General features: G+C 40.9%; 1 protein-coding gene across 1 annotated transcript in view; it reads left to right on the top strand.

The window, feature by feature from the left end:
- Positions 1-207: 207 nt before the first annotated feature.
- snx7 (sorting nexin 7) overlaps positions 208-10,794 on the top strand; it is a 43,129-nt gene continuing 32,542 nt past the window's right edge. Inside the window, exons 1-6 of the mRNA XM_061064147.1 lie at positions 208-390; positions 5,817-6,023; positions 7,093-7,203; positions 8,177-8,335; positions 9,229-9,427; positions 9,985-10,184. Of these exons, the coding sequence (XP_060920130.1) occupies positions 307-390; positions 5,817-6,023; positions 7,093-7,203; positions 8,177-8,335; positions 9,229-9,427; positions 9,985-10,184 (960 nt within the window). The 5' untranslated portion in view covers positions 208-306. The remainder of the gene's footprint in view (positions 391-5,816; positions 6,024-7,092; positions 7,204-8,176; positions 8,336-9,228; positions 9,428-9,984; positions 10,185-10,794) is intronic.

Here is a 10,794-nt window from a genome sequence, read left to right as displayed (position 1 = left end):
TAAATTGTGCTTACTATGAAAAATAAATGTTTTAGCATTTTAATTTTCCATGCCACGCTTCATACTTTTTTTTACTAAAAAAACATTAATATCATTATTTAGCACTGCCACAAATTACGTTTTAAAATCCACGCAAATAATTGTGAGATGAAAGAAAACGTATGGCTTTTATTTTGAAAGCTTTCAGGAAGTGGCGTTCAGTCTCAGTGTCGCTCTTGGCACCTTCCTGGTGCTCAGAAGTTGTGGTGGAAGTTAACTTCAGGTCTGTCTCATGAACTTAGTCCATTTAAAAAGTGTGACATAGAGATGAGTGGACAGACGGTCCCCGCGGACTTCTCGGGACACATGTTGGACCTGGACGAGGACGAAGACCTGGAGGTCTTCAGCAAGGTAAACAAAAAGTAATTCCTGTAAACAGAGCGAAAGCTTCGTGCTCTCTCTCCCAAACTGTTATTGCCTTTCTTGCTACGTGGATTTGCGACAGGTACGAAGATTCTCGTTTCAACTCTCACTTGCAGGATAAAATATGGTTCACACGTTTCCTAAAAAGTCTGTACGGCATCGTGTGACAGTCTGTGGTGCAACTCAGACTGTCACGATGAAAGGGAAGGAAACCAAATGTCCGGGATCAGCTGATGGGTTGACCTTAGGACCCAACTGTCCATTTCTGCTTCAAGGTTTTTTTTAAAGATAAAAACTGACTCGAAACTCCTTTCAGTTTTTTAAAACATTTCAACGTAACGACATAGTCTACGAGTTGACTCCAAAACAACTAATACAAGAGGCTATCCAGTAGATTAGCTTTTAATTAGGGTAGTATTTGGTTAAGAATTAAGATGCCGAATTAAAATACTCCTTCTGGAAATGATATAGACCTACCAGACTCAGAGTCATGTTGTGGATTTAATTTAATTTAATTATGACTACGTTAAAATGTGCCACTTCTGTATGTAGTTTTGTGCAGGTTGTTGTTTCTCTGCTTGCAAGTTGCTGGTGGTATAGTTTTATACATATGAAGTTAAGTTAAAATAATGCTCTTAAGTAGTCTAGTAAACAACAAATAATCAAACAGTGGGTTAAGAAAGGTAACAAAATATATAGTTTGAACAAATTACTAAGCTTTTTAATTATTAAATGACCACACACTTCTTATTGTAGCCTACTGTAGTATTATCTAATAAATACATGATAGTTTATCATGAGTTAAACCTATTAATCAACATTTCTAATTCATAAATGTGTGCGTCTTGTACACTGGCGTTACAAAATTGAAATTAGATTTTTTTTTCTCCATTTGTTTACTCAGTTATTGCGCTGGGCTTGGTTTTATTCACCATGAACAAAGGAAGATATCAAACAAATCTGCGATGTAAATATATCTTTTTTACTTTTTCAACAGTCAGGCTGCAAGTACAAGGAGTATCATGGGCCTTATATAATCAGTATGAAGTATGCTTGTCTTTTTGTTAACAGTCATGGAGGTGTTCATTCTTTGGGTGCTATTTGTTGAAACATTGAGGTCATTACATGTAGTGTTGCTTTCTATTCCTCACCTCTCAGGAAAACTCTGGGATTTGGCCTCTTTGTTTTTTGGCAAGGCAACAAGTAGAGGTTGAAGCTAAGCTATAAAAGTCCTTGTTTTGATCTTTGTTCTGATACGATGTCAGTATTTAACTTCCACAGTCAGTCTTTTAATTTCAGTACTATTTTTCATTTAACCCTTTTCCAATAGACATACAGTAGGGTGTTAAAATCATCCCCTGACATGCGCCCTCTTGTCATGTAGTATTGCTATTTTTTCCCCCACTGGATGTGATGGCTTTCAGAGTATCCATTCTCTCTTTTTCAGTGAAACCATTGGCCACCTTTGTAAATGCGATGTCGTTGAGTGCAGTGCAAAGTGTTCAGCTGAAGATGCAAACTCCAGCAACCTTGAGCATTTTTTTAACAGGATGGCTGCCAAGTAGAAGTAGTAGGGTAGATCTTCTACCCCAGAACTACATTTCTACCCTGGTAGATTCGGTGGAAATGCTCAGAGTTCATTGAAAAGACCATGGTTTTGGGGGATAGTTCCTCCGGTGGAAACAGGGATAAGAGAACAACGGTAGGTCCTGGCTGTGTTTGTGTTCAGTTCCGGCCTCTGGCTAGACACAGTGCTCACCAGAAGATCTCCCTCTTGCTATTATTTCCCTCAAGACTGCATTTTCTTTACTCCGTCTCATCCCTGTGTGCTTGTAAGAATAGATTTTCACTCTGGCTAGAAACCAACATGAAATTAAAAAAAGTAGAGCGTGACTGAGTAATCGGCCAGTCGATAAAAGACTTATTTTATCGCAGATATTACTAGATTTATTCACCAGTCAAAAAGCATTTCATTTAATTATCGACATCCGACGGGCCTGACCATCAAGAATTAATAGGAAAGGAATTTTTAAGATTTATTTTTAAACTTCAGCTGCAGTTGGGTGGCGAGTACACTATTGTGTATATCATAGAACTTTATTTTCTAATGTGAAGTCTGTAAAACGCAGAGTATTTAAATTCCACTTCCAGGGGCCTCTCAAATAAAACAAAGACAAAAGATGGCGTCGAGGCTGGCGGTGAATCATGGGAGTGATCCCCTCTGCTACTCCACACCCCCACCCCCGAAGAAAAAGAACTCCAAGTTGGCCGCTGTCAAGACCAAACAGAAAACCTGAGGAAGAGAATATGTTTATTGACAAGCTAATCAATCCACGTATAGAGTTTACATTATGTTTTTAATGCAGCGTTCTCCGATGTAACAGCCGGTGTTTCCATGGCAACGATATACAAGGCATGTCTCTACGAAAGCCTTTTAATTAGATAAGAAAGTGGATAGGGTATAGGATATAGGATATCAAGAGAGAAGGTGAGAAATTACATGAGGCATATGGAGCCACAGGTCAGACTTGAACCTGGGCCGCACGCTTTGAGGACTATATATAGCCTCCATACATGGGGCGCTAGGCCATCAGTGCCCCAGGGAGATGCATTGTGTATAAGGTGTGAAAAAAAAAAAGAGTAGATGAAGAGCTTATTTTTCTATTTTATTGAAACACATCAACTCTAACAGGTCTAACAGGTTTGGACTGCAGCAGGTTGTTACCATAACAACTTGATCATCAGTTAGGCAAGGACGCTAGTTGTTGTGGTTCCTCTTAGCGTTTCATTTACTGTGAATAAATGTCTGTTGTTTTCAGCAGAAGTTAGAAGTTGACCAACTGCTGCCATGATCCACTGACACACTCCACCGTCTGCGAGAGAAGTTTGTCCTCCTTGTTTTGTTGAGTGGAACAGTTCAGGGGCCTCTGCTGACCTCAGCAGTTTCTCAGCCTGCACAAGAGTGCTGCAGGCAGCACTCTTGTGGTTCACTGCTGTGAGCTGCACTAACTGGATCATTTGAATGTGACATGTTCACTGTGGAAAGGCCGGTCCTGATGAATGAGTCATAGAGTTGTTGCATTGAAGCGAAGTTTCGTAAAGTCATCATGAGAGGATTTTTACTCCATCAGTCATCGTAGAGATTCAATAAAAAAATGATGAGCACTCTTAATCATCAATCAATCAATCAGTATTTGTAAAGCGCCAATTCACAACAAGTGTTTTCTTGAGGCGCTTTACAAAAGAGCAGGTAAACGAAGGCCTTACTCATTGTTATGAAAAATGGGATAGGGGATTTCCAACTCTATCCACTGTCCTATCTCTCCAATAAAGGCACAAAATGCCCAAAAATAAATCTAAAAAAAAAATAAATATGGATGGAGATCAGAAAATAATTGTGCCAGTTATTAATAAAAGCTTGAAACAGACATTCAAAGCATTTCTCCTTCTTCAACCGGGCACTCTATGAAGAGTCCAGCGTAGTCCTGCTCTTTATTTAATCTGAACTTGACAGACAAGGTTTGACTCTGTTTAAGGTGGCGATGCTGTCTGTGTAAATCTGAAATCACTCAGTACATTCAGACCATATTTAAACTTACTGCTGTATTCTTTTAAATGAAAGAACAGCTAAAGTTGCATCCTTTATTGCTGAATGTACAGTAGAGTCTGTGTGTGTAAGAGAGGGGTTGGTCTAATTGAGGATTAATCCATTCCATTTTTTTCTACTAAAACATATTTAGCCTCAGTCAGTTCTCACCCCACACACCATCTGGATTGGTTTGCAAAATTGAAACTGCGCCCACAGGACCCAGATGGCTCCCAGAGTTAGAAGTAAATATAAACTGGATGTATCACTGTTTCAAAATCCAAACTTCTCAAAGTCATAGCAGTCACAGTGTACGAAAATGATAACATATGCTCCTTAAAATGTCAAATCTGTTGTGACGTGCATTTCTCTGCAGGGGAGTGTAAACCTTGTAAGCGTCTCCTATTGAATAGCTACAAGATTTAACAATATAATAGAATCACACTGTACATCAGTCAGCTACTTTCTGAGGCTTCAGTGTTTAAATGAGTGCGTGGAACATTTCAAAGCTACAGCAAGAAATAGGAGGACACTGCAACATGGGAACATGAGATCACAAAAATATGATCCATACATGGTCCTGAGTCACCGGTGGCCTAGCAGATAGTTTGCATGCCCACGTACAAAGGCTGTAGTCCAGGGTTTAAATCCGAGGTTGGATTTGAACCCGGGCTCCTTTCCCGCATGTTATTCCGCACTCTCGCTCGGATTTCCCTGATACTCATTTGACAAATTCTGTAAGCATGTGCTTATGAAATGGTATCTAAGAGTACTAAGAGAAAGAGAAATGGTATAAGAGGACATATTATCCCCCTTTTCCACCTTTTCAAACAATCCCCTGTGGTGTAAATTGAACATCTGTGCTGTGCTTTGGTCAAAATATAACATGAATCAAGCACCAGAGGAGGTTTGTGACACTGTATAAAGTAGCTCTCTCAGAACACTCCGTTTTAGTGTGTGTGTCTCTTTAAATGTAATGAGTTTTCCCAGTAGACATCACTCTTTTGGAGCAAGACTAAAAATGGCAGACCTGCGCAAAAGTTTTGTTTTAGGCTGTGGGTGTGTATGTGTGTAGATATCAGGGAAGGGGAGGGTATTTTATTTACCAGAATCCCACTGTGATGTCACAAGGAGAGCAAATTTGAAACGGGGCATTTTTCTTTGTTTGTGGTCTGCATAAGTCTTACAACACAAAGGACTGGATGGATTTATTTCACATTTGTGGGTCGGTAGACTCTCAGGTTACCCAAATATATGTTCAAAAACACTGTACAAGTGGATTTTTCATAATAGTCCCCTTTAAAGTTCCAGTTCTTTGTCGTATATGACATGTACAACACTAGCATCAGTTGAAGAAACTGACCATGTTACACAGTTTTAGGGTCACCGGCGGTTAGCTCTGTGCTAACTTCTGACAGAAAGTTGCAGAATATGTCTATTTCTCAGTGTAAAAAATAATGATTTCAGAGAAAACATGTCCCTGTTCAGAAATAGCTTTGTCCTTACTTCAGGTTTCTCTGTAAAAGCCTGTTTCATGGGCCACATACAGAAAGTGATTGAAATGCATTGGAGTTAGCTTGAAATAAAAAAGGTTTTTAGTTCGATCCCTTTCTAAAGGATTATGTTTTAAGTATTCATCACTATTATGAATATCTACACTCAACAGTAGCTGTCTCAGTGAGGGGACTGAAACATTGAATTACGCAATCAAAGAGTCTCTCATCAAAGAACGTCATGGTGTTGCACTCTGATGACAAGTAACACAACTTGCGTTGTAGTAATCTTCTCCGTAGTATTTTCCTCAATTTTCTTATCTTCTCTTGTCCAGAATACTTCCCTGGCAGATGGAGGTCCCATGCCCAACTCTCCCAGTTCCATGGTCAACCAGTACAGACTGGAGGAGGATGAGGAGGAGGAGCAGCAGCAGCAGCAGCAGCAGGATGCTCACACCAAAGACATCTTCATCACAGTTGATAACCCCGAGAGCCATGTCACTGCCATCGAAACCTTCATCATGTACAGAGTCTTGACCAAGGTGAGGAGGGCTTCTTCTTGTTTGTAGACACAACAGTGCAAATGTAGCACCGTGTTATTATTCATGTAACCAAAGTCATTTGATCATAACTTACCCCTCATTGTTATTTGGTTATTTGTTGAGTTTTCCTTGACTCAATCCCTGTGTTGTCCATTAAAGCAGCATGTTTATGTTCTGCTCCACTGTACAAGCAGCAAAGGAGGAATGGAAAACATGGAGAAAGTTGTTCAGGCCTTCACTACTTAAACTAAACACTTTAACCAGATCCTGGCCCGACTCCCTGTGCTACTATCAAGTGTGATCAACACTTAGCTGACAGTGCAGTGGAGGCCCTTCATGGTGCATAAGGATTGTATGACTGATCAACGGCTGGATGCACACTGTGTAATTATTAATCTGTGAGGATATTGGACATTTTCAGAACATTGATGAAAGCAGGTTTATGCACTTAATCGTTCTTAAATCTTTATAATGAAATCACCTGATATCATTTATATTCTGGGGGTCGGATGTGGCCCACGGAGACGCCAGTTGGTGATTGTGGTGGAATTTCTGTAGTTATTTAGATTGTAATGTACCGACGCCATTAGGTTTATTCACTGTTCATAATGTCAGTCAGGCCTGATAGAGTTCAGCTGTGATTAGATGACCAAGGACAGCTTAGAGAGTGTCAACTGTCTTTCCTCATATCTGCAAAGATGTTTGGTAGACTTATTGTCTGCTCCAAAGTGTATTTGACATCACAGAATAGTTTAGGTGGGTCAATATGACACAACTCTGATAATGATAATATCTTTTGGATATATGCGATGCCTTTAGAAGAGTGGGGCAGATGTGGTTGAGCACTACATAAGTACAGAAGTGTGATGTTGATCCATGTCTCCTCGAGTGTTCATCTGATGTATGAACTTTCATCAACGTAAGCCATCTGAGTCAACTGAGTCTTATTGTGTCAAGTCTTGGTCATTTCCTCAACTGTAATCTCTGCTCTAAGGGATTTATTACTTCTCCCAGATACCAGGGATCATTTCTTGTTGTCTGAGCACTGATCAGTAACCTCTCCCTACAGACCACATGCAGCGAGTTTGACTCCAGCGAGTATGAGGTACGCCGGCGCTACCAGGACTTCCTGTGGCTCCGAAGCAGACTGGAAGAAAACCACCCGACACTCATCGTCCACGTATGTATCAACACACGTCAACATCTGTTGAAAACGTCTGTATGCTGCTGCCCTGTCCACTTGGTTGAAGCTTGGATACAGCTCAGTTCATAGGATCAGTTAACACATTTCATAAAAACTCTTCACAATAAAATGCAACACCGTATCAGGAAATGTACTGTTTTCTATCTTTTACAAGAGAGAAACGGAACTTAAAACCACGCAGATTTGATCAGAAGCTGCAGTCAAGTTGAACACAGTGACTTCTTAAAACAACATGAACGCAAATGAGTTGAATAGGGCATCACAGGCATGCATTGTTATAATAATCTATTGCATTCCCTGTTGATTTAGTAATACTGTGATATAATGCCATTACCACCAAAAAAAAGCCTCCTCTTTGATGTTAAGATGAACTTCACTGCTCTTGTAGCACATTTTTGATGTATATTGTTCAATCTTAATCATATACACTTTAGACTACATTCACATTAAAGTCTACATTTACATGAAAGTAACTCTGTTCCTCTTAATTTCTTCTCTTCTTATTTGATTTTGTTGGAGCTGAACACAAACCGCTTCTTTTAGAGAACATAGCTAGCTCTGTGTATGTGGAGGATAAAGGGTTGTAGAAAAGAGGCAGATAGTGAAGCAGACTAGATCGGCTTGTCTGATTTGAATTGAGATATCATTGTGACATTAAACACACAATACGTAGATTCAGCCACCAGGGGGCTCTCGATCAGATCAGTTTTTAAATGTATGTATTACATGTCGATTTTATCACAGCAGCACATACAGCAAGAGTACGGCAGCGTTTAGTTTGAAGTTTCTACCTTTAATTCTCGCATTTTCAGGAGGGATTTGCTTCCAAGTCACAGATGTATAAGTCGTTCTTACCAGATGGGCTGTTTGGTTTTGTAAGCGGGAACTGCTCTGTTGACCTGGTCAAGCGTCTTCTGTTCTATCTTTTTGTGTCATGCTGTGTCCTCAGCCACTGCCCGAGAAGTTTGTGATGAAAGGCATGGTGGAGCGCTTCAACGATGACTTCATCGAGACCAGGAGGAAAGCTCTGCATCGCTTCCTCAACAAGATCTCGGAGCATCCCATACTCTCCTACAGCCCACACTTCAAAGTCTTCCTCACAGCACAGGTAGATAGCGCTCCAAAATATACGTAGTTAAATCACACTATTTCCCCTGAATCCACATCCTGCGCCCTACTGTTACAGTTCTGTTTGTTAATGGATCAAACATGAGATACAGTGTGATAATAAGCTAGCTGTAACGGTTCTATGAGCAGTTTATTCTGGCCTCAAGCCTTTATGCTAAGGCCCCGTGTCCACCTAGCGGTTTTTTCTCAGCGCCAGCGTCTTTTTTCAGTTGTTTTCAATGGGTAGAGATTGTTCGCAGCAGAAAGCAACCGCCTGGATGAAAAGCGCAGCGCCCAGCGTCTTTTTTACAAGCGCTCTGCTGTTTTTGTGCGGCCGCTCCGAGCGCTCAAGTTGAAAATCTTTCAACTTTTCAGAAAGGCGCTGTTGACGTCACCGGTGCTCTTTTCAAAATGTATGACATTCCCATTTATTTTAGCCTCCTACGGATCATATCTTGTACTCACATCTTCTTTGCTCCGTGTCTGCTGGGTTAAAAAAACAATTTCAGATATAAAACATGCAGTAAAAAGCAACAGAGCCGTGTTGGTCATACAGCGGCCTTTGTCAACAGACTGTTGTCATAGAGACAGGAGGGACATGCAGCACTTTTTTTCTTCATGCAAACGCTTCATGCAAACACTCCCAGCGTACAGTCAGCGCTTTTCAGCCTGGAATAAACGCTAGGTGGACACGGGGCCTCAGAGCTACAGTCATAAAAACGGTTTCATATTATGTGCCTAGTAGTTGCATCCCTTTTCCTTTCCTCAATCAGGAATTGTTCAGTTTTAGTCACAGTCATGAGTTTTGACCAGTATGAATATTTAAGCGCTGGATTAACATTGCTGCACAGTTCAGTTAAAGCCCTGGTTTGTGTGACTCCTCCCCCCCTGCAGGAGTTGTCGTCTCACAGGAAGCAGGGTCCAGGTTTTCTAAGCAGGATGGGGGAGACGGTGAAGGCGATGGCCAACTCGGTACGAGGCCTGAGGAGTCGACCGGAGGAGTTCACTGTGATGCAGGAATATGTCGAGGACTTCAGTAACAAGATCTGCTCCGTGGACAAAGTCACGCAGAGGATCATCAAAGAACAGAGAGGTACACCGAGGAGAGTATTCATGTATATTTATTAATCAGGGGAAAATGACATTGATCATTGATAAAAAAGAAAAATTAAACGATGGCTGCACCAGATTTATTGAGTCGCTAATTTCCATCTGTAGTCCCAAATAAAAGCATTTAGGAAAGTTGTATGTACCACAAGAATACCTGAAAACATGATGAGGTCATCAAAGTTCAACATTTGCTGTTTCTTGAGTAGATCACAGTGAGACCTTAAGAGCGTGGTTATAGAGTGATCCGATTGGGTTTAGAGCAGTCTTGTTAGCCCTGACCAGGACGATATACAATACAAGTTGTGGAACAGAAAGATGAAATGGAACAATAGAATACAAACAATGCATCCAGTTTTGCTGAATGTATTACTCTCTATCATACATGATCTGCAGAGTGTTATTGTAAAATATGTCTAAGCTAACATTTAAGAGTCATGACTGAATTGGTCTAAATCAGCACTGATCTTCTTAAACACATCGCTTAAAGGATACAGTATGGATCCTGGCAAGTATTTAAAAGTGTCTTTTTTCTGCTTACAGAGTATCTGGATGAACTTAAACAGTACACCCCCACCTACACCCAATGGGCGGAGTCGGAGGAGGAGCTAGCAGATCAACTGAAGGGCGTGGCCAGCTGTGCGGAGCGTTGTAGTAAGGAAACAGAAGAGCACATCCACCATATGTCTGAGGTCCTTGTTCCTGCCCTGCACGAGTACGTTCTCTGTTCTGAGACGGTGAAGGTGAGCTCCAAACAGACTGCTCACATCTGAACTCCTCCCACTCACTAGAGGAGGAGATGCTTTTCTGCTGGTCCATATGTTTGGATTGGGTCTGTTCCTAGAAAGCCTGTTTAATTAACTCTGAGTATGCGCATTACAAGTTGAAGGTATTATCAGGGGAGCACCGATACTATGATTGGGCATGGGAACTTGTCAATACATTTCCGCGCTTTAATTTACATTAGGTGGAGATTGAAATATTGATGCAAGCCAATGAAGAGTGTTTTCATTTATCAATTTATAGTTTAAATGTCACATGCTTTACTCCTTTTCCGCTAAATTAAATAAGCCTTAGAGCTCCCAAAAAACATGTCTGTGAAGTTTCTTGCTTAAAAATCCACTCTGATCTTGTATTTGATCATGGAGACAAACCCCTCGATTTCTACCCTGCTCAGAACAGGCTGTTTCTGTGTCTGTAGCTTTAAATGCAAATGAGCTGTGTCTGACCACGCCCCCTCTCTGGAAGGGAATGTGGCTCGGGCTTTCTTACACCATGCCCTATTGTTTACGTTGAGAAGGCAGACTCAGAGGGCAGAACAAACACCTAGCTGTGGGAGTGTCATCCTAACTA

Source organism: Labrus mixtus, chromosome 19 (genome assembly GCF_963584025.1).
Source record: "Labrus mixtus chromosome 19, fLabMix1.1, whole genome shotgun sequence".
NCBI classification, from domain to species: domain Eukaryota; kingdom Metazoa; phylum Chordata; class Actinopteri; order Labriformes; family Labridae; genus Labrus; species Labrus mixtus.
This window is presented reverse-complemented; position numbering and strand designations above follow the sequence as displayed.